We start from the raw sequence: 23,273 nt of genomic DNA on the forward strand, positions 1-23,273 counted from the left end.
CTGTGTTTAAGCTGCTATGATTTTGCAATGAACAAAAAGATACAGTAAGACATACAGTGAGAGATGTCTGAGAAACATAACGGTTCAAATTAGGAAAGGAAGTAAGACAAAGCTGTAGTTTATCTTCATATCTTTTTAACTTGTACAGCAAGCATATTATAAGACCGGCTGGATTAGCGGCTGGCATTTACATTGGAGGACAAAATCAGTAAGTTAAGATATGCAGATGATACAACTCTGTTAAGCAGAGAATGAAGAAGATTTGTTGGAACAATTAAAATTGGGAAGTGCAAAATTTGGCTTACTCGTCAATATTAAAAAAGCAAAAATAATATGAAACTCACTTCTGAGGGATTTTGCAGTTGGTGGAGAAGGACTAGAAATAGTGGACAATTTTATATTTTTGGGATCCAAAATAGATAAAGATGAAAGTGTGCTGGAGAATTGTAGAGAAGGCTAATCCAAGGAAGAAAGGCTTTTACAAATTTGGGAAAGATTGTGAAGGGCAAAGATTTTTCACGAGCAACAAAGTTCAGAATTGTCAAAACAATGTTTTTTCTGTGGTAATGTATGAATGTGAGAGCTGGACAAGGAAGTGTGAAAGAAAGAAGCTAGATGCTTTTGAAAACACTGAAAATACCATGGACTGCAAGAAAAACAAATTGATCTGTTTTGGACCAAATTAAACCCATCTGCTCTCTTGAGGCAAAAACTCCCAGACTCTGGTCATATAAGGTGGGCAAATGATGTATAAGAAAAAATGATTATGCTTGGTAAGACTGAGGGAAGCAGACGAAGAGGCAGACAAAGAACAAATGGATGAATAGAATCAAAGACATACAGAAACAAAGAAATGACTGCGGAGTTGGATGGTGGGCCTTTGTTTGTAAAGTCACCGTGAGTCGGAAATGATTTGATGGAATCTAACAACAACAAATATGTAAGGGAAATGTTGGAAGCTGGCCCACAGTATGCACAATAATAAGCATTTTCCTATTACAGTCACTATGGTTTCATGCAATGCAACATTTTTTCATTCATTCCAATCAAAGATCGGCCAATACAAACTGAGGAGTACAAGTGTAATGGAAAACATTAGAATAACAATATTTAACAATATTTAAATATTTTGGCTTGAATAATGCTGTGTGGAAAGCATATGAGAATCCAAGGGGCCAACACAGACAGACAGGAACAGCGGCCTCAAATTGGTAAGAAAAACAGATGGGTAGCTTCCTCATCAAAAGTAATATAATGTAAGATTTTATTTATATCCTGCCCTTTCCTGAAGGATCAGGGTAGGTAACAAAAGAAGATGACCAACCGTTGCACGTGGCATTTAATCAGGTTTATATCTTCATATGTATATCACAAAATCAAGCCATGCAACTTCTGCCATAGCTTTGCAAAGAAACATACCTTGAAAGCTTTGTTTTTCTCTTCTTTCAGCTGTTTCTCTATTTCTACATGGCGTGCTAGGCGATCAAGGGTTGAAGCAACCCTCTCCTTCTGGTAATCTATGTAGTCTTTGCGTTTTACTTTTTTCTATAAAGGAAGAAAAAAAGATCTTCATAAATGGCTAGTTAGTCAACACCATTCACTATGTTTCCAGGACAAAACAATTATGTAGCAGGAAATACTGTAATAATTTTTAGCGTAAAATTCTGTTGTTTTATATGAATCTGAATTTGATCTGTAATTATACATTGTTGTAAGCTGCCCCAAGACCATGCCAGAGAGGGGCAGCCTAAAAATCACATAAATAAATAGAGGATGAAAAATTCCAGGTAATAGGTCTGTCTTTGTAGAACAATGCAATATTCTTCTTGAGTTTCTTGAGCTTTCTTCCCCTTTCCCACAACAATCCATAAGGCTGGATCCTGCAGATCCAATTTTGCTAACCTGAGCTAATTTGCTCAGAGCAAGAGAACCTTCTAGCCACATGTCAAGGGAAGGCACTTATTACCAGAGAAAGGCACTGTTGTTAGAAAAATGGGCCCATGGATTATAAAGTCACAGTAAGGGGGGGGGTTGGAGTTGGAATTGTTGGGGAAAAGCTGGTAATTTGTTCTGCCGCTTGTGAAAATAATTAAGTATTAATTTTCTCTTCTCAATACAATACCTAAAAGAGTCCACTTGGGGGCGTTACACTGCTCATCTTTGTTTCCTTCGCTATTGGAATGTTGGTGGCATCAGACATACCTTGACATTTAGTGTCAGAAACTTCTCTTTCTCTTACTATAAAACATGTAGTATAGTAATACATTTTTATTATGTGTGGCCAAAGGCCATTACAAAGTTGGTCTTGATAAAACACAAGAATTAAAATGACCAAGATGAAAGCCATATTTTGTACATATTTTCTTGGCAGCCAGAGCCTATAGAGCTACTATAAAGCAAAACACTGAACTTGTTGTGAAAGTTTCTCCTCATCAGTAAAGGAAAGAAGGAATTCTTGTACAGGGGTCTGCTGTTCATTTCATTTCCTCATCCATGATTATTAGGAAAAGGTTTGTTTCAAGTATGGCTAAGGAACCCTCATAATTCTTTTTATTCTATTTCATTTACTTTACTCAGTTTTTGTAATTTTTAGCTGTACTTAATAACTTTTTACCAATTTTATTTTCATATTGTATCATGGACCAAGTAAGATTGTGATCATTGTTTTTAGTACAATATTTTATTGTTTAATGTTTTGTTTGTTTGTATAGTTGTTATGGCTTTGGCTTCAACAACTATAAACTTATTCCAAATACAGGACACCGAAAAGCTTTTTATCCCAGGTGGGGAAAAAAAAAAGGAGCGGAATTATCTAACTATTTTCTGAGAAGATTTCTGTCTGAAGTAGCCACAGCAAAGGAAAACTGGTTTAGTCGGTAGTGCCTCATGGAACTGGTGACCAAAGCCTAAGTCACTGCCCGACCCATGTAAACAACAGATGCATTACTGAAAAGCCCACAATGGTGACTATTTCCAGGAAATTAGCAATTCTACTCTTTACGGAATCTGAGTACCTTCTAACCCATTCCAGCAAATAAACAAGTATTGTTTTATTAGAGCAGCCCCATTCATAACACCCTGCACCGTTGCTTTTGTACTGAGGCTTTAATCCCAGCCCCTTTTCCTTATTACATCACAGCTGTCCAGAAGGATGCCACTCCCTACTTCCTACTGACTATGAAGAGCCACTCAGTGCAGCTACAATTTAAAAACTGTGTCTGGAACACACAACGGAAACTCTCATTGACATGGCAATTTTTAAGACTCTTTTACGCTATCTACGAACTTAGAATATACCCAACATACTGTTGCCCAAACTGGTACAAGCTAACATTAATGAGGAAGATCAGAACAAGGCCAAAGAAAACTTTCCCAAATATTTTGCATGCCAGGTAATACTCACATTAGATGAACTGCTAGATTCCTCATCACCACTACTAACAAGGTCAATGCAGTCCACGACAGGTCTTAATGCAGCTTCCTAAGGAAGAAAACAAGTATTTATCTTTAATGATGTCTCTTCTCTATATCTGTAACACTTTTTGCTCCCTTTAATATTTTGGAAACAGCCTCCTGGGTGGAGACTGTCCGGGGCCCTGTCTGTCCTGCAGGCCCTGTCCGTCCTATGCGCCTTCTGATTGGCCAGCCACCCTCAGGCCTTCCCTCCGCAAACCCAGTGAAGTCTGTGGCCACCCATTAGGCCACTGGACATTGCCGGGGATGGAGGTCAGCGTCAGGGGCCCCGGTCCGCAGGTGGCCTGCCTGCTGCCACCTGTGTGGTCCTCGAAGAAGCTTTTATATGCCATTTTTCTCTTACCCGAAGGAGTCTCAAAGCGGCTAACATTCGCCTTTCCTCTCCCCACAACAGACACCCTGTGAGGTGGGGGAGGCTGAGAGAACCCTGAGATTACTGAAGAAGAGTTGCCGCTTTTCTGTACCCGAAGGACAGGGCTCGCCAACCCAGCCCAGCCAGGGGCAATCTGGAGACATCGCTGCAAGTCTGCCCCTGACCACCGCAGGGAGAGGAGGTTGGTAGGGCTGCCAAGGGGGATGAGAACAGAGGCTTGGACAGGCTGTGCCAGACCTTTCCGCTCCAGGGCCGTCCTAACTGCCATGTCTAACAACTTCCCTCCCTTTGCCTCAGAACCCTGACAGAGCTGGCAGGTGGTTGTTGGTGCGCTCCCTCCCTCCACTCTCCCTTCAGGCCTCCTGCGAAGGAGCCTCTGACAGCCCGACTGAGGCGAGGGAAGCGTTTCCGAGAGCAACGCAGAGTAGTCTGTGGGAGGAATTGTGTTTTCCTTTGGGGCGAAGCTTTCCCCTTTTGCCAAACAGTAAGCTGGCAGAAAAGCCCCTTCTCACTTAAAATACTGCTCAGGCCGGCCTTGCTGCTGGTGGGAAAATGCAGCCAAGCAATTCTCTGTAGATTTGAGGCCTACCACTCAGGGTTGTTGTGCAGATGAAAATGGATGCTGTTGTGGAGGTTCTTTTGCCTTCTGTTTGAGTAGGCCTCAAATCTGCAGAGTCGTGCAGAGGAAATACAGAGGCCACAGCAGTATTTTAAGTGAGAAGGGGCTTTTCTGTCAGCCCCCCCAAAGGAAAGCACAAGTACCCCCAAAGACTCCCCTGTGTTGCTCTTGGAATTGCCTTCCTCCCCTCAGTCAGAGGCTGTCAGAGGCAGCAGGCCTGAAGGGAGGGGGGAGGGAGCTCACTCACCAGCCACCTGTCAGCTTAGTCAGTGGTCTGAGGCAAAGTGAGGGAAGATGTTGGACGTGACAATTAGCCCTGTGCAGCCCTTTCTGCCTGGGGAGCTGACTCTGCAGATGAGCTGTAATTCCAGGAGCTCTCCAGGCCCCCACTTGGAAGTTGGCTACCCCTGGGTTGGAAATATTCCTGGAGGTTTGGAGGTGGGACTTCAAAATGCTACAATGCCTCAGAGTCCAGCCTTCAAAGGAACCATTTTTGCCTGCAGAGTTCATCATTAAAATTATAATCTAGAGGAGTGGTTCTCTACCTTCCTAATGCTGTGACCTTTTAATACAGTTCCTCATGTTGTGGTGACCCCCAACCATAAAATTATTTTAATCGTTGTGATCCTTGTCTGGTTTTGCCTGGAGAATATGGCTGCTTTCTCGGGATGTCAGCCTTCACATGTGTCCTGGAGATCTCCTGGAATTACAGCTCTTATCAAGACACAGAGAGCAGTTCCCCCTGGAGAATAGGGCTCCTTTCTGAGGATGCCATCCTCCAGATGGGGCCTGGGCATCCCCTGGAATCACAGCTCCTCTGCAGGCCAGAGAGAACAGTTCCCGCTGCAGAATAGGGCTCCTTTCTTGGGGTGCCAGCCTCCAGGTAAGGCCTGGAGATCTCCTGGAATTACAGCTCCTCTGCAGGCCACACGGAGCAGTTCTGCTGGAGAAAGCAGCTGCTTCGAAGGGGAGAGGGACTGTATGGCATCACCCCCCACTGAATCCCCTGTCCTCCCCAGGCTCCAAGCTTCAAATCCCCAAGAGTTCCCCCACCTGGCACCTTGCCTGCCCCCAGGTCCTCTGCACAAGCTCAGAGGTGCCTGCCCACCTTCAGCAGCTCCAGGACCGTAAAGATGCATTTGGCATGCCTCTGGACATCCAGAAGTGCCTCCAGGCAGACACCCAGTGCAGTGTCCATGGTGACCATGGCTCCCTTTCACCCACTTGCATGGAAGGAAGGATGCCCAGCTCGCTCTGTCTTCCCTTCTCCGCCACGCTGCCTCCAGACCTTGCATAAGTGGCCCAGAATTTCAAGTGGAGTTAGCTTTACAGCAGTGGTCCCCAACCCCCGGGCCGCAAAGGCCTCAGCGCCAGGCTGCGGCTCCCTCTCCCCGCCCCCCCCCCCACAGCGAGAAGCTCGCCAGGCCACAAGCAAACCGGCCGCCGAAGCAGCTGATTAGCTTGCAGCCTGGCAAGCTTCTTGCTTCAGGGGGGGGGAGAGTGACCTGCGACCGCCGGCACACACTTGCCACGCATGCGCGTTTGCAGCCGGCAGGGCAGCAAACGCGCACGCGCTGCAGTTTCGCGTATGCGCAGCACCGGCACACCTGCGCATTTGCGCTCCCGGCGGAGGCTGCAAACGTGCATGTGTGGTGGTGCTGCACATGTGAAAAACTGTTGCGTGTGCGTGTTTGCGGCCCCGCTGGACGCAAATGCGCATGAGTGGCAAGTCCGTGCATGCACGTTTGCGCAGGGCTGCTGAGCATGCATGTGGCCCTGGGTCGCCCTCTCCCCCCACTCCGTGGCAGCGGTCTGCAGCCACGGAAAGGTTGCGGACCGCTGCTTTACAGGAAAGTAGACAGTGAGACTTTGGGGAAAACTAGGTTATCCACTTTTATTAGGCAACTAGATAAAAAGCCCATTTTATATTGAAATAAAATGGGCGCTAGATGGCTTCTCCCTCCCCCCGCCGACTCCCGAAGGCAATGACTTGTCCTTGCAGGGCTGCAGTTGCACAGAGAGACCTCCTCTCAGGTTTGCCACCTTCCAAGTGAGGCACTAAACCTACACCAAACCATGAGCTCTTTACCCCACGTCCCTCACAGGGAGTCTATTAAGGGGAGAGGAAGGAAAGACTGCTTTGAGACTCCTTTGGGTAGTAAACAGCAGGGTACAAAAATCCGTTTCTTCTTCTTCTAAGCGGCAATAGTGATTGAAGCATGTGGGCACATGACATTATATCAACAGTAAAAAAATGGAGATAGAAGGAGTAGGGCTACAGAACTGGGAGGAATTGGTTGCCATGTAATTTCCCACTAAGAAGAGTCTCCAGTCTGATTTTCCCTTCACATATCTGAAGACATCCTCTCCCACATTCAACTAACATTCTAAAGCATGGGTTCTTGACACCCATCTCTCCACACCCACACCCTGATTTGTCACCACACCACCACAACCCGCCCCCAACAACAAACATATTCAACCTCATGCCCTTACAGACTGGACAACCCCTCCCCTTACTCTTCCCAATGTCAAGCTCTTTCTACTTTAATCACTCTCTTCCTTTCTACCTCCTGCTCTCTTTGGTATTTCCCCTCTCCCACCCGCTAGGGCCTGTTGTATCAGCTACAATGGGCTTTCATTCTAGTAACAAATAAATATAGTTCTATAAAACTGAGATATCATTGCATTTGCCTAAACACTGCTTATTAACAGTGGTCAAATATTCTGTGAATCCAAGGAAGTCCTTCTGCTGGCATAAGCATACTGATTTAGTTGCATCATGGGCATAATTCCCTCTTTCTTAGGGAGCGAGACTGAAAGGAGGTTGAGTTTATACCGTTTTTACTGAAGATCTGTGACTAACAAAATGACTAGCTGGTGTTACATTATAGGTGGGAAGCTGTATTAGATCCTAGTAGAACAAAATTTGAGTTCTAAAAAGTTCACTTTATATCTGATAAAGTGAGCTTTGACTCAAGAGTCTTTACTACTGGACTCAAAATCTGATATAGAATAAAGACTGTTAGGCAGTCTTCTACAATGTTTCAGAGATAAAACATTATGGTAGAATCATATATTCAGCTGTATGAAAGTAACAGGAAAGTGCAATGGATATTTGATATTTGCATAAAACATTCACCAACAGGAAAAAAAAATATTTTGCATTGTTGAGACAAATGGTACTGGAGAAATAATCTGGGAAAACCTTACTTACAACTGTTCAACTGACTTTTGATCATGCACTAGAATATTACTACTAAATGGCATTATAAAAAGACTTAGTATTAAATGAACAACTTACCGAAGAGGAATTTTAGTTTGCTAATAATACTGGTATTAGTTCTGTTGTTAGCATATTGTAAAAACAGCTAATTTGTGTTTTTCTCCTCTTCTATATGTTATGTAGAAAAGAGCTTGATCCAGTAACACCTTAAAGACTAACAACGTTTTGTTACAGGGTATGAGGTTTGCTGAGTCACTGCTCATGTCTTGTTTTTTTTAGTCTTTCATGAGCTACTGGATGCTTGCTCTTTTTTATGGCTACAGACAAATACAGCTACCCATCTTTATCTTTATCTATATGTATGTGTATATGATATAGTAAAGCTGGTGTGTGTGGGGGGGGAATTCACAAGCTGAAGCCACTTTATGCTTAGACACAAAATGGTGGACACTCCTGAAACAGGAGACAACATTGAAACTAACACTGTAGGCATGCAACAGATTAATGTAATTAAGGATGACATGAAAGACTGTAAGACAATTAAGACCAATGTGGGGGAACTTGGCACAGAACCCATGCATCTAAAAAAGTCATTAAATCAACATGTGGCACACTGCAGGACAGAATTGTCTTTCTACCAAGACTGAGCTACAATTATGCCTTCAATAAGGAAGCCAAGTGAACTTAAATATTTGCAGTTTAAAATACTCATTTTAGAATCTTCCGCCCAAGGCAGAATATTTTGATTATTTGGTTTGTGAAGATAGAAGAAAGAAAAGGTCCAGTAATGCTCAGAGGCATACAGGCCTACATGAGAAACTGCAGCTCCCATTTGCCAAGGTGTTTTGGGACTCTATTGAGTCCCTACATTGAGCCCAAACTAATTGACCTGGTAAAATATGAACTTTGATTTCTAATTCTTCTCAGCTTTCTCTCTCTCAAACAAATCTCCCTATGTCCATCTCTCCCTGAGCCCCACTTCTAAGACCTCTTTTCTATCAGCAATGCATCCCCCTACTTTTGCTCCACCAGCTCTTGATCACTGTTGTTTCTCTCCCTCTCCTGTACTTATATTAAGCTGTACAACACCAGCTTGTACCTCTGCCCTTCTCTTGCTTCCCACTCCAAGCGCAATCTCCCCCCACTCTGTAAAAATCAGCAAACGCCTCTTTCCTCTGCCCTATCTCAGGAACATCACATGCACCTCTGCGAGTGGTCTCCTTTCTGACACCAAGTACCGCTAAAACTGTTTTTTCTTCCATTGCCTGATCTGTGAGTCTCGATTACTACACTGCAGTTCAACTTAAACTCACTCTCTCATATTCGCCTTGCCCCCAGGCCAGCGATGGCTACAGTAGAACAAAACCTTCGACAGATGCGATTATTGATGCTAATTGGTCAATTGGCTTTAAATGGTTGTAATGTTATTGTTTAATGTTGTAATCACTTATTGATAAACTATATATGTAACACCGCCCTGAGCCTCGGAAGGGCAGTTCAGGAGGAGGAGGAGAAGCAGCACTGTCAGGGGATTTGCACTCACTAGGGGAACTCACCAGGCACGCAAATAGACTTTACAAAATCAACCTAACAAAAAGGAATCTCTTCCCCAGTTGTCCTAATGAAGACTGAGAATGCTCAGCTGAATACAATTAAAAGGAAACCAGAGGAAATGTACAAGTCAAGCCTGTGAAATCTTACATAACAGATGAGTCTGTCTATAAGAGATTTCCACCATTTATCTTCATACACACCCCATGTGTGATTCCTTATCCCAGCATGCAAACAATATTACCAAGTTCACATTGCTTCATATCCATGCTGGTTCTCCATTCTGTGACTGTTTAACTGCCTTTAGAATGTTAGCCTGCCCTTAGAATGTGGCCCGCAGAGGACTATTAAGTATGCATGTGCATCTTTCTGAAGCAGAAATGCCTACTGTACATGGTAGTAGATTGCCTTGATCCAAATCCATTTCAGAGGACTTGTTTGGATAGGGTTTAAAAAAAAACCTTTTCATGTACTAATACTGACCTCATGACCTCCTGTTCATAATCACTCACTTATAACCTCATACACAGTCCATGACACTGAAAATGTATTTTACCACATGTGTATTGCCTATTATATATCACAATAAATCTCCCAACTACAGAGATCAGTTCCTCCATTAGGGTTGTGAAATGAGGTTAGAAAAGCTCTGGAGATTTGAAAGTAGAGGCTTGTGAGGGAAAGGTTTAAGGAGGGAAACATTCATAGCAGGGTGTAATGTCATAAAGTCCATCTTCCAAAATAGCCATTTTCTCTGAGGGAACAGATCTGCCTCATCTGGAAAGTGGATATAATCCCAGGTGATCTCCAGGCCCAGCCTGGAAGTTGGCAACCCTAATTCTTCTTTTCCTTCTCATGGCAATCCACATATCCTCTCCCTGCCTCATTCTCTTTCTCAGCCATTAATCAAAGTATCTTTTAGCTTTATTGACTTCATTTATACTTCAAAGTTCTTCACAGTGGGAACAAGGCAGCTTACATTATTTCCTCCTCCTTTTTATCCACACAATCACCCTGCGAGGTAGATTAGAATGAAAATATGTGACTAGTCCAAAATCACCCAGTCAGCTTCCACAAAGATGGGATCTCGCAGATCCAACTCCGAAGCTTTGCTATCCTATACTGGCTTTCTTAAGGTGGTTGCTATTGAACAAGGCATGCTTGTGACACACAAGTCGGGTGGCATTCAGTCATTCAGTTGCTAGCCACTAGGTATGATCTGAAGAGTCTCCTGCATTACAACTGAATTCCAGACAGCTGTCCTCCTGGAGAAAATGGCTGTTTTGGAAAGTGGAATCTGTGGCACCTACCCTCCCCCAAACCCTACACTCTTCAGATTTCATCACAAAACCTCCAGGAATCCCCCAATCTAGAGCAGGCAACTCAAGTCAGGTTTGGCCCTAATGAGTTCTTCCTCAGAGGCCAATATAGGCCTGGAAAAGGCCCAGGCCCTCCTGCAGCCTTTCCTGCTAGTGCTGAGATGGGAATACCATGGTTGCCTAGGAAAAGCTACTGAGGGAATTAGTTTCTTAAAGCTTTTTAAAGCTTCCCAGTGCATTTTATTTTATATTTAACATTCTTCTGAAAACCTAGAGTCCTTTCGAGGTTTTTAGAATGATCTGTCTTGCCTGCTCACAGCTCCTGTCACTGTATTTAAACATCCAAAGATATCCTGACCACTATTAGAATATAAGACATGTGGAGATCTACAATACTCACTTGCATGGGGGACATTCACTCCACCCAAGTGCTGTTGATTCCGGGGGGGGGGGGGAGATCCTCATTGGGCGGATTCCACATGCCCACCCTCCATCACCAAGTCTGGTGTACTCCTCTGTTGCTCCTCCACTGCTGTGAGCCACTCCGTGTTCCCCACCCAGTTTCAGGCAAGGCTCTGCTCTCGAGTTTGGTAACCACTGCCACTATGTATAGCGTGGCTCCCAGATTGCCACTGGGCACAGCATGGCTCTTAAGCTCCATGAAATATTTGGAGACAAAATTAAACCCCCACTGTTTGTTTTTAGGCCATATTTTTTGCAAATCTCAGGACTGCCCCAAGTTTACAGAAATACCTCTTTAACCTCTGGGTGGCCCTGATCTGTGGATTTAGCTATCTACAGATGGGGGGCACAGAGCCAGCTTGGTGTAGTGGTTAGGGTAGGTGGCTTCTAATCTGGTGAGCAGTGTTTGATTCCCTGCTCCTCCACATGCAGCCAACTGGGTGACCGACTCACCACAGCAGTGATAAAGGTGTTCTCACGGAGCAGTAATATCAGGGATCTCTCAGCCTCCCCTTCCTCACAAGGTGTCTGTTGTGGGGAGAGGAAAGGGAGGGTGTCTATAAGCCACTCTGAGACTCCTGGTAGAGAAAAGACGCAGGTAAGGTCTTCTTCTTCTATCCTGAAACTTTATGTAAGAAACTACTGTGCTTTACCATGTTAGCAGTATACAAATACTCAAGCCTGTGATACCCTCAAACCACTGCAGAAATTCTATTTTTGTCAACCAATAATGCTTAAAGGAATTGAACAAGTGTATTTACATACACCAACAAACTCAATATCATCTTCATTTTCATCCTCTTGAGGGGAAGCATTCTCCTCCTTTTGGCTTTGAGGAGATACGAGGCACTCCATTATCTGAAAAGACATGAATACACAGCATCACTTCATTAGTTTTTTAATAAAATAAGAGTCCAGTAGCACCTTTAAGACCAAGATTTATTCAAGGAGTGAGCTTTCGAGTGCAAGCACCCTTTGTCAGACATTAGTTTTTGTAAGTTCTTAATAAAATAGTAATCAAACTAAAGGCTCATCCCTTTTTGATAGTTAACATTGTAAAGCAGAGGACAGGACTACTGTAATGGTTTTAAAGGGCCCCCGCTCCCCCCCTTCCTCCCAGAACTCCACCAGAGCGCTCTGGACCTGTTGTGGTATTGCACTGTTCCATCGTTATATTATTTTATTATATTGTTATACTGTTACATTATTCTGTTATATGGTTACAACCACTGTTATTAATTACTGTATGTTTTTAACGAAGACTGTTTCATGTATCGTTGACTAGTTTTAATGTAAACTGCCCTGAGCCTTTGGGGAGGGTGGTATATAAATCTAAATAAATAAATAAATACATAAACTATGTGTAGAATGGTACCGGCTAGATATCAGGAGAAAATTCTTCACAGTCGGAGAGGTTCAACAGTGGAACCACTGCCTAGGGAGATAGTGAGCTCTCCCTCACTGGTGGCCTTTAAGCAGCATCTGAACAAATATTTATCATGGATGTTTCAGGCTGATCCTGCACTGAGCAGGGGGCTGGACTAGATGGCCCGTATGGCTCCTTCCAACTCAATTCTATAAGACTAACTAGATTAAAAAATTGTGGTTGTAATTTTTTTAACTGATATTAAAAAGATATAATTTAAACAAACTTAAAACAGCCTATTTTTACTAATGAAACTTGCAGGTATTAATAAAACAAAGAAAATCTAGGTAGATAGAGAAAACACAACAAGCTTTTGTACAGAGAATTTGCATTCGGTTTTGAATATAAGAAAACAGAAAACCAAAGGTCAGTAGAAAAATTGCAGAGTAGTTACCCTGTTAGCTCTAAAGAACAAGAATACAAAATGCCACCTTTTGCTCTGCCTACTTTGTCAGTATAAAAACATACAGGCTTTCTAAGTATCACCAAACTTCTGATGAAGGACATGGGGGGAATCTGAAAAGGAGTTCCTTAGAACCTGACACAAATGATTCCACACCATCTTGAGCAGGCCCATAAAGAATGATGTCTTATCTATCTAGCCTAGTCTAACAATAACAAACAACTAATTAGTAATGAAGAAACGAAGAATGTATATAGAGAACCAGAAAATCTTTTCTTAAGAATGGGAGTCAAAAAAGGGAACTGGAATCCACTAAGCCTTACCAGCAACTATGTCCAGTCAGTTAATTGCTCTCAGCATTCATAAATAAATACTTTATTTTTCTAACCTGCCCTTCTAACACAGTTCAGGGCAAGTAAACCACATCATCAACAATTCCCCCAACCAATGTGCCAGACAAGAGGGGTTTAACATCAAGGAGCTAGTCTTTCCACCTTCCAGTGCTAAAGCCAGCTGAGAATGCATTTATCCTCAATTTTGACAATTTATTTCCTTTCTTGTGTTCCCCCCACTCGGAAGGGAAACAAAATGAACGGCAACGTTATATGTTAAGCTTGTAGTCTCCATTTGGCCCCTGAATCTGTGAGACATCCCAATCATGTTGTTGACTAGTTTACTGATAATTCCCATTCATTGTTTCCGAGGAAGTGTGCGTGCACACAAAAGCTTGACCACCACTTTGCTGGTCTTAACGGTGACCGTGGACCCAAAGCCCTGTTCTACATGCTCTTACCCGCAAGACTGCACCCAAGGGCGGCGGATCTAAGAAACACCACACTGTGCTCCTCCTGCAAGCCACACACTCATTGAGCCCGAAACCCACCGGGACGCATCCAAGAAACGGCAAGGCTGCCAGTCAGGAGGCAGGCGGGAGCTGGCACGGGCCTGAGTCACTAAGAGACAGCCCCTGAGCGCACAACGCTATGCCTCGCCACAATGCGGCGGGAGGCACCTGGAGACAGCCCCGCGGAAGAGTCGCCGCGCGGATTGATGCAATGACCCGCCCTCGGCACTTCCGCTCCTTCCGAACCCTGCCCGGGTTACAGGCATTCACACGTGACTTTCAGCCGAGCGCGCGCGCTAGTTTTACTTCCTGCGCTTCAAATTTAGAGGGCGACACGGCAGGCCGCCGGAAAGACTCGCCGGGGTTTGCCGGGAATTGTAGTTTCGTTCCTTTTTTTGCGCGGGATTAAAGGTAACGTTGTGGCGCGGAGGTGGTTCAAACGCTGTTAGCACGTTCGCCGCGGTTTGTGTGGGGTTTTTTTTTTTATATTTGTCTCTAAAAACGAGTCTTCATTTTTGTGTCCCTTCCATTTAGCTGAACCTCTATAGAAAAACGTTGCCTCTGCGCATATGCTTTACAAAAGCGGATCTACTCGGAAGTGTATCCTACGTGGGCTTCCTCCCATCACAGTATATTCTTAAAACTGCAGTCACAGAGTCGCAGCTTCTATTTCTGGTTAAAAGGAGATAGCAATGGAGTCCTAAAAACGGTTTCCGGGACCTGATTCTCATCGAGTAGATAAATAGGACTCTGAGTGGACCGGTTCAGGATGGCTCTCTAAGGCTGCGATCGGGAGGATACGAAGTAAGCCCTACTGAAGCAAGTGTACTTCTGAGTAGACCTAGATGAAATTGCTCCGTACTTTACCTAAGCCTTCAAACGATCTTGCAGAATCGATGCCGATCACAACATTTTTTAAAAAAAGCTAGTTTCCGGTATGAGAAATACCTGGAGATTTGAAGGGTGGAGCAACTGGAGCTGCTTGCTGGCCTTGGGCTCTATTAGAAGGCTTCTGGGCAAGGTTTTTTGTGGCCAAGAAGACATTTGTATTATGCTTCCGGATGGTTTGCTTCAAAAGCTGACTGGTCTCTAAGGACCCCAGTGTACGTATGTATATATATATATGTGTGTGTGTGTGTGTATTTATTTATGTATCCCTTTGCATGCCGCCCGTCCCCAGGGGGCTCAGGGTGGCTCACAACAGTTTATAAATAATATAAATCCTAACATTGTTAGCATTAAAGTGAGTCTCACACTTTCAGTCAAACTGCCTAAGAAGTCTGCGGGTTTGGCAAGACACAGACTCCAATTCTTTAATAATAATAGCACTATTTAACAACTCCTATTCCAAACACCCCCCTTCAAGGATCGCTGCCTTGTTGTGGCAAGGGGGCTTGCGTAGTTCAGTGAAGCTATGAGCTATACCGTGCAGGGCCACCCAAGACGGACAGGTCATAGCTGAGAGCTCTGACAAAAGGTGATCCACTGGAGAAGGAAATGGCAAACCACTACAGTATCTTTGCTATGAAAACTCTATGGACAGTTCCAAATTGAGAAAGGAGTTCGGCAAGGCTGTATACTGTCGCCTTGCCTATTTAACCTGTATGCAGAGCACATCATGAGAAATGTGGGATTAGAGGAGTCACAAATTGGGATCAAGATTGCAGGGAGAAATATCAACAACCTCAGATATGCAGATGATACCACTCTAATGGCAGAAAGTGAAGAGGAACTAAAGAGCCTGTTGATGCGGGTGAAGGAGGAGAGTGCAAAAGTTGGCTTGAAACTCAACATCAAGAAAACAAAGATCATGGCATCCGGCCCTCTCAATTCCTGGCAAATAGATGGGGAAGAAATGGAGATAGTGACAGATTTTATTTTCCTGGGCTCCAAGGTCACTGCAGATGGGGACTGCAGCAAAGAAATTAAAAGACGCTTGCTCCTGGGGAGGAAAGCTATGGCAAATCTAGACAGCATCCTAAAAAGCAGAGACATCACCCTGCCAACAAAAGTGTGTTTAGTCAAGGCTATGGTCTTCCCAGTTGCAATGTAGGGCTGCGAAAGTTGGACCATAAGGAAGGCCGAGCGTCAAAGAATTGAGGCTTTTGAACTCTGGTGCTGGAGAAGACTCTTGCGAGTCCCTTGGACTGCAAGGCGAACAAACCGGTCAGTCCTAGAGGAGATCAGCCCTGACTGCTCTTTAGAAGGCCAGATCCTGAAGATGAAACTCAAATACTTTGGCCACCTCATGAGAAGGAAGGACTCCCTGGAGAAGAGCCTAATGCTGGGAGTGATTGAGGGCAAAAGAAGAAGGGGACGACAGAGAATGAGGTGGCTGGATGGAGTCACTGAAGCAGTAGGTGCAAACTTAAATGGACTCCGGGGAATGGTAGAGGACAGGAAGGCCTGGAGGATCATTGTCCATGGGGTCGCGATGGGTTGGACACGACTTCGCACATAACAACAACATTCCAAACACTGAACAGAGAAAAGTGACATGCATGCAACTTATATACATTTCAGGCCAGCCACCAAGAGCTCTGATTGGCTCTGAACCAGCCCACCGGATTGGTCCATTGTTAGAGTTAGGATCAGTTATCATTGGTTGGCATTTGAACCATCATTTGCATGCAGTGACAACTGTCCACATAAATAACACCCCTCCCCCCTAAGATAAGACCCACCATTTGGAATATGAGTCCACTATTAGAAGGAATGTTTGGTTCTAGAAGAGGCCAGTGAAGTTCAAATGCAGGCAGGACCAGGATGTCCTGGTCGACTCCCATTTCTGGATAGGAGCTTGTGGAATCTCGGGGTGATTTGCTTGGCAGGGAGTGCAGCATTTTACCAAGGCCTCGATATCCCAGTTGATGCCAGGCCAGCAAACATAGCTGCTTGCGGAAGCCTTCATGTGAACTATCCTGGGGTGGCCATCATGCAGCGCTGCCAGCACCCGGGACTGGAGTTTGGGCAGCACAAACACTCAGTTCCCCCAGAGCAGGAAGCCCTTGTGGGCCACACTGCAAAAGGGGCAAACTCCCCTGTTGGCTTGTCCTTGGGCCACCCCCTCCACCCCCAGTTCAGCACATGCTTCAGTACCTTGTCCCTGGAGGAGGTGGAGGCAATGTTGGCGGCATGAAGGGGAGGCTCCGGTAAGTCCTCGATGAGGAGGATGTGCTGCACTGGGGAAGGGTCAGCGCCAACCTCTCAAAGTGGTAGCTGAGCTAAGGGCATCAGCATGACCCATAGTGTCGGTGGCACGGTGTTACAAGGAATATTGATAACCGTTGAAGAAAATGGACCACTGCAACATCCAGGGCAAAAGACTCTGTGGGGTTTGATTGTCTGGTGTGAACAGTCCGAACAATGGCTTGTGGTTCAAATAAATATAAAAGGGCAGCTGAACAGATAGTCATTTAAAATTTTTTAGCTAAGGCCTCTTTATCAATTTGTACGTAGTTATGCTCTGGAGTTATGCTCTAGAATAGAGTCCGATATCAGCAAACGGCTGACTATGGAAAATGCTTAAACTTGCTATTAGAGTGCCTTGTTAATAGTACATTTGTAATTGGCAGAAATGCAGATTCTGCCGTTCACTTTGAGTGGAGTAACAATGTGGGTTTCTCATTTGGCGTGGGAAACGTGTTCTAGTACGACTTGGGCGATCAGATGGTCGAGTTTGGTGTCAATCCGTGGTTTGAGAGTGAATGGTACTCTGCAAGCCTTCAGCCGTATGGGCTTGAAAGCTGAGTTGAGATCGAAAGAGATTGGCAGGCCGGTATAACATCCCAGCATGTCATTGAAAACAGATGTGAACTCTGCACAGAGATTGTCTAATGGGGATGGCTGCAAGCAGTGGACCCCAGAGATAGTGATGCCCAGGGGGGCAAGCCATTCGGCGGCCAATTCGCTAAAGGCATCTCTGCGCAAATGCGCACCACACGCACACGTGCGGCAGCACCTGCTTGTGCCCGGGACTCCCCCCCCCCCCCCGGCGGACCGATCCGTGGCCTTCAAAAAGTTGGGGGCCACTGCTTTAGAAGAAGAAGAGTTGGTTCTTATATGCTGCTTTTCTCTACCCGAAGGAGGCTCAAAGTTACTTACAGCCGCCTTCTCTTTCCTCTCCCCACAACAGACACCTTGTGAGGTGGGTGAGGCTGAGAGAGCCTTGATATTGCTGATCGGTCAGAACAATTTTATCAGTGCTGTGGCGAGCCCAAGTTCACCCAGCTGGCTGCATGCGGAGGAGCACAGGATCAAACCTGTCTCGCCAGATTAGAAGTCCGCGCTCCTAACCACTGCACCAAACTTTCCTGTCCTATGCACACTTACCTGATTGAACATATGGTGGTTTACTAGTCATTAAAAAAATGCCTTCTTAGTTTCATTGCTTAAAAAGAATATAAAATCTGGCTCCCTTCTGTGTCACCTCTATTTTAGCTTGCTAGTCATCTGAAGATTTGGGGCAGAAACTGACTGAAAGGTTCAGTTTTCAGTTCACTGAAAGCTGATTAACATTGTTGCTGTTCACATGAAAATTGCACGACCCTCATTTTATAAAGCTGCTATCATATAAGAAATTTTGATAAACTGGGTGTTTGATAAGGATTATCTTCAAGCTTATTAACTTGGCCCATAAGGAAAGCCGAGTGTCAAAGAATCGAGGCATTTGAACTCTGGTGCTGGAGAAGACTCTTGCGAATCTCTTGGACTGCAAGGCGAACAAACCGGTCAGTCCTAGAGGAGATCAGCCCTGCCTGCTCCTTAGAAGGCCAGATCCTGAAGATGAAACTCAAATACTTTGGCCACCTCATGAGAAGAAAGGACTCCTTGGAGAAGAACCTAATGCTGGGAGCGAATGCGGGCAGAAGAAGAAGGGGATGACAGAGAATGAGGTGGCTGGATGGAGTCACTGAAGCAGTTGGTGCGAACTTAAATGGACTCTGGGGAATGGTAAAGGACAGGAAGGCCTGGAGGATCATTGTCCATGGGGTCGCAATGGGTCGGACACAACTTCGCACCTAACAAACCTTCAAGCAGTCATCTGAACTAACCCTGAGTAAACCTGTGGTAAGACTATATAAAAGGATTTCGCTTTAAAAAGGATCTGTCATTGTTACATTTTTGAAAATGTTTATTTAATATCTGAGACCCTTAATATTTCACAAAATTTAATTATGTAAAAAGCAAAATAATTATATCAGCTGCACCCTTTCTCAAGAATATATATGAACTTTTTCCATGTCATACAGCTCCAAGAATCCCACTGTTCTTACTGCATATCTGTAGTGTCTCTTATTTTTTACTGCATGTAGCACAAGTAATTGCATTGACCTTGGCTTTCTTTTTTTACAATTCCCCCTCCCCCAGGGTTTGCGTTACAAAGGCCCGAGTACTATATGAACAATAGAATTATGTGAAATTGCTTTTCCTTTTTCATCCTTCTGCAGTGCGCTCACCTGGAATGTGGGCACAGAAGCAGATGTGAGTCACTCATCTGTGAAGCTGAAGAATTTTCTTTGGTCTTGAACCAGAGTCCATGCACATTTATGCAAGCTCTCATTACATAATGCTCTTTCTTTTCAGGGTAAATCATAACCTAATTACAATATTCTGAAACCAGTGGGTTTCTGAATATTTGTAATCTACCAGAGCATTCGTTGCTGATCTAAAAGTCAGGGCATTTCTGCACATGATAAATGTAGTGTAATGTTTGCCAAATGTAGACAGCATATTTCGGCCCCTCCACATAACGTTACCTACATCCAGTGTATGGGCAGCAGCCAGCTCGCTACATCTTCCATTTTAAGGAGTGACTTTGGGAATCGCAAAAAGTGGATTCACCAATCTAAAAAGCGTAATCAGCCAGCAGAAGGAACGTGTGATAGTCAGCTCTGCAATGTCCCAGCCTTGCACCTTCCTCCCTCTCCCTTCTTCCCAGGGATGGGAATTTCTTTCTTCTTAAAAATGGCGACGCACGCAGAGCAATGCATTGGCAATAGGCAAGGCTAGCAATACACAGAAGTATATATTTGTGGTGATGTGATACAAGGCTTGCTTCTTTTACAAAAGTATGATTTAAAAGGTTGTCACAGCATTGCCAAAGCACCATGTTTTTGGCGTACTCTGAAAACTCCCCTCCCCCACAAAATGTCTTCCCCCCCCCCCGAAGTGTGAGTACTTTGCTGTTCTCAAAGGAGCACATCAGGTAACATAAGCAAGTTTAATGGTTGATTTTACCATTTTGGGGTGGCTCGCATGCTATTTTTTCACTTCAAAATGAGTGTAAACGCATGTTCGTTTACATGCAAGTAAAATAAATGGTGGCGAGAATTCAAGTAGACGTGATCCCATCAGCCCAATCTACGTGGCCAATCAGGAGTTGAGAATTCCCCTGGGTGGAGTGAGGCAGGAAGGGTCAAAATCAAAAGCGGCTCCTGTGGCCAACCATCTTCTACCTTCTTTGCCTAGGGCCAAAATGGAGTCCAAATCGCAGAAAAACTCCCAGTCATCGACCTTCCAGACTAGTGGCAGGGGACCTACTTGGAGGGATGCCGAGGTCAGGGACCTACTTGCCATCTTCATCGAGGAGAAGATACAAAATGCCCTTAACTCCTCCCACAGGAACCGGGAGGTGTTCGAAGAGGTTGCCGTGAGGATGCGGGCTCTGGGCCACAATAGGACAGGGTTGGAGTGCCGGTCCAAAACTAAAACAATGAGGGCAGAATACTTTCGCTGTGTGGCCCACAACCGGATTCCTGGAGAAGCTCCAGTAACCTGCCCCTACTTTGAGGTCCAAAGGGCCATCTATGGTGAGTGTAATGGCGACAGACGGCCCAAAAGGGTTCCCCGTAGCCTTAAACTAATAAAGAAGAAGCATATGATGGAGGACAGCAGCCAGCAGCAGCCATATGATCCCGACGAGGGACCATCCACTGCAAGGTCTCATCCGAGGATCGATGCCGAGCCAGAGAGGATGGAGATGGTCACCCTCAACCTCTTTCCAATCCTGCCAGGGGAGGAAGCCGTTCTCCACTGCCCTACTTCCCTAGCCTCAGGTAAGCATGGAGTGCCAGAGTTGCAGGTTTTGTCACTTGAACCTTTGTCAGGTGGCAAGCATTCATAATCTTATTCGTTTCTCCATGTGGGCAGGCCAGAGCTGCTTATGCTTCAGTTGCTCTGCAGTTATCCCGCCTTACACATTGTTCAATGTGCATTAAACAATGCTTGCCCCTGGTAATCTCTTCCTCGGTGTGTCCTCAAGGCAGCACACGAAACTGTTCTGGGCTGCTAGAGGTGTGTGTTGTTTTTTGTTTTAACAGAGACCCAACTTCCCGAGCCTTCCACCCAAGCTAGTGAAAAGATCTCTCCTCAGCGAGAGGAAGACCAGGGCAGTGACTCCTCTGCCACAGCCATCGGTGGGTGCTCTTTTCATGCAGGTCCCAGGTATTTGGAAAGGGTGCAATTTGTTTGCCTGTGAGCAGCATGAGATTACTCTCTTAGGAGAAGGGTGATCTTTTGTGAAGGTGGCATGCAAACACCCTCTGATTTCTGTCTTGTGTTTTGCCCCATAAGTCAAAAAATTATGTTCTCCACAGATTATATCCCACCAACTCTCTCCGTGCAGTCTGTAGCTGTGCCTTGCCTGCAGCTCACCCCAGGACCACGGGATGCACCTGGAGGTAAGCTTTGCAGTTAACTGGAGAGATTGCAAGCAGTTTTACTTCCACAGGAATGTGCAACTGTTAAAACAGGAATGAGCATTGCACATGTCTCCTTCCCTCCCATTGAGAGTCTACTCTCTCCTCATGGAAGAGGACCAGGAATGTGTAGTGACTGCTGCCAAGCTGAATCAGTGAGAAGGCTGCTGTGTAGAGAATTGATGAAACCCCCCTCCAGCTCCCAATGGATCACTGATTTCGTGTTTGATTTGCAGATGAAATGTCTGGAGAGGAGGAGGAAGAACCTGCTGCACAGAGGACTGTTGAGGCTCCCAGGCCCCTCTCTATCATGGGGCCCCGAAAGCGGACGCGGAGGGGGCAGAAACATGTCTCCGTGCTCACCAATCTCGGCCAGAGGCTCCTCAAGCAGGGAGAAGAGGACATGCGGCAGTGCAGGGCCATAGCAGACTCCTTGGTGCGTTTGGAGAGGGAAAGGATGAACAAGATGGAGGCAATCTCCAATAGAGAATTGGAAAACTCAAGGGAAGAAGCAAGGTTGGCCAGGGAGATGTTCTCTGCCAGCATGCAGGAGAACAATGCCATCCTTCGTGGGACTGTGCAGTCTATGAACAGGATGGGAGACCTGGTGGAGAGGATTGTGGTGCTCATGGAGGCCAGGGAAAAATGGGAACTGGCCAGTCCACCACATCCCACCACCTCACAGATCCCCCCAACACCACCAGCCTCCACGTCCCCCCACTCCTGGAACTAGCCAGGGAACCCAGACCAGAAGCCAGGTCAAAAGGATGAGAATAATAAAACCGAGGGACAAGTATTCACTATGAGAGCATTTTGCTTATCCAATTACCCACTTTTTTGTTTACAATAAAAGGTTTATTCTGCTATAGCAGTGCTTGTGGTGGTCATCATTTCTCTTGGGCATTCCAAGAGCAGTGATGGAATGTGGCTCAGGATTATAACAGGGGCAATCCCTCTCAGTAATGTGTGAAGGTTTGAGGTTGTTATGTTGGGTGGGGGTGGTTTTTAAATGTTGACTCAAGAAGACAGCAAAGGCTACATTTTGAATTTTAACATTTATGAAACAGTTTTAATTTTACAACAACACACAACATCAAAACAACCCTCCCTCTTTCCCTCCCTCAAACCTGCCCTCCCTTCCCCTACAATAAACACAACAAATCAATAACTGAACAACTTCTTTTGAACACCCTATCCCACCCTCCACCCACAATAACATCAGTAACAATACATAAAACAATCTACATCCCCTCTCCCTCATTTCTCTTTCACGCCCATCCATACAAGAATTGGAATACAAGACGTTCTTATAGTATGAACAAGGCTATAATCTCAACGAAGTCTATATATGGACTTCAGAGAGCAAAACTAGCTATAAGGTTACCTGTCAGATATTAGCCCTGAGAATACTGATGTGAATTCTTTATGAATACATGAGTCTAAGGGTTGAATTTACAGATTTCATGCTGCAAAATGTGGAATAATTTTTTTTAGCTGAAAGGCCAAGGAGGGGTATCAGGAAAAAAAAGTAGGAAATTGATTATCCAGACGGATATCTGATAATTAGATTAGAATATTATCATTAGGTTGGGATTCATGATATCTATTACATTAAAAGCAGGGGTTTTTTTTGTGTTTGTTTTTGTTTTTTACTACTATCTGATTGTGGAGCCAAAAAGCAGTTCAGTCCTAAATCTTAGTTTTCAGTCCTAAATTATAGTTAACTTGAGCACATAATTAATAGAGCTAAATTGATTAGAGATCAATTGCTGAGGGAAAGGGTTAAAAAATCTAATAATTATATTATCAGCCTTAATTATCAAAAGAAGCAATGGCACATCATCCAGTTCATTCCAGGATGTGAAAATTCCCCTAC

General features: G+C 44.8%; 2 protein-coding genes across 11 annotated transcripts in view; one reads left to right on the forward strand and one right to left on the reverse strand.

Moving 5' to 3' along the window:
* The window catches only part of ZNF451 (zinc finger protein 451), a 34,048-nt gene extending 20,118 nt beyond the window's left edge, over positions 1-13,930 (reverse strand). The window contains exons 1-4 of one of the 5 annotated variants that reach the window (XM_077308082.1): positions 13,737-13,930; positions 11,790-11,882; positions 3,404-3,481; positions 1,420-1,545 (exon numbers count right to left, since the gene is read on the reverse strand). In XM_077308082.1, coding sequence (XP_077164197.1) covers positions 1,420-1,545; positions 3,404-3,481; positions 11,790-11,879 — 294 coding nt within the window. In that variant the 5' untranslated portion in view covers positions 11,880-11,882; positions 13,737-13,930. Of the gene's footprint in view, positions 1-1,419; positions 1,546-3,403; positions 3,482-9,446; positions 9,547-11,785; positions 11,889-13,646 lie in introns of those variants that run through there. The other 4 variants (XM_077308073.1, XM_077308092.1, XM_077308100.1 and 1 more) reach the window with 4 other exon arrangements.
* Positions 13,931-13,974: 44 nt separating this feature from the next.
* Positions 13,975-22,263, forward strand: LOC143822684 (uncharacterized). 6 transcript variants are annotated; one of them, XM_077308137.1, is made up of 6 exons: positions 13,975-14,108; positions 14,232-14,804; positions 20,169-20,755; positions 21,020-21,115; positions 21,296-21,379; positions 21,634-22,263. In XM_077308137.1, the coding sequence occupies exons 3-6, from the start codon at positions 20,176-20,178 to the stop codon at positions 22,128-22,130; spliced, it is 1,257 nt and encodes a 418-aa protein (XP_077164252.1). In that variant the 5' UTR covers positions 13,975-14,108; positions 14,232-14,804; positions 20,169-20,175; the 3' UTR covers positions 22,131-22,263. The 6 variants fall into 6 exon arrangements, with proteins under 6 accessions (XP_077164252.1, XP_077164236.1, XP_077164278.1 ...); XM_077308121.1 differs by having other exon boundaries at positions 14,232-14,800; XM_077308163.1 differs by having other exon boundaries at positions 14,232-14,800; positions 20,322-20,755.
* Positions 22,264-23,273: the final 1,010 nt, after the last annotated feature.

Source organism: Paroedura picta, chromosome 1 (assembly GCF_049243985.1).
Source record: "Paroedura picta isolate Pp20150507F chromosome 1, Ppicta_v3.0, whole genome shotgun sequence".
NCBI classification, from domain to species: domain Eukaryota; kingdom Metazoa; phylum Chordata; class Lepidosauria; order Squamata; family Gekkonidae; genus Paroedura; species Paroedura picta.

Excerpts from the sequence above, each read along its gene's own strand:
- LOC143822684 (XM_077308137.1), top strand. The coding sequence starts at position 20,176 with ATGGAGTCCAAATCGCAGAAAAACTCCCAGTCATCGACCTTCCAGACT. Across the intron at positions 20,756-21,019 it reads CCCTACTTCCCTAGCCTCAG|AGACCCAACTTCCCGAGCCT; the intron begins GTAAGCATGGAG and ends TTGTTTTAACAG. Across the intron at positions 21,116-21,295 it reads CTCCTCTGCCACAGCCATCG|ATTATATCCCACCAACTCTC; the intron begins GTGGGTGCTCTT and ends TGTTCTCCACAG.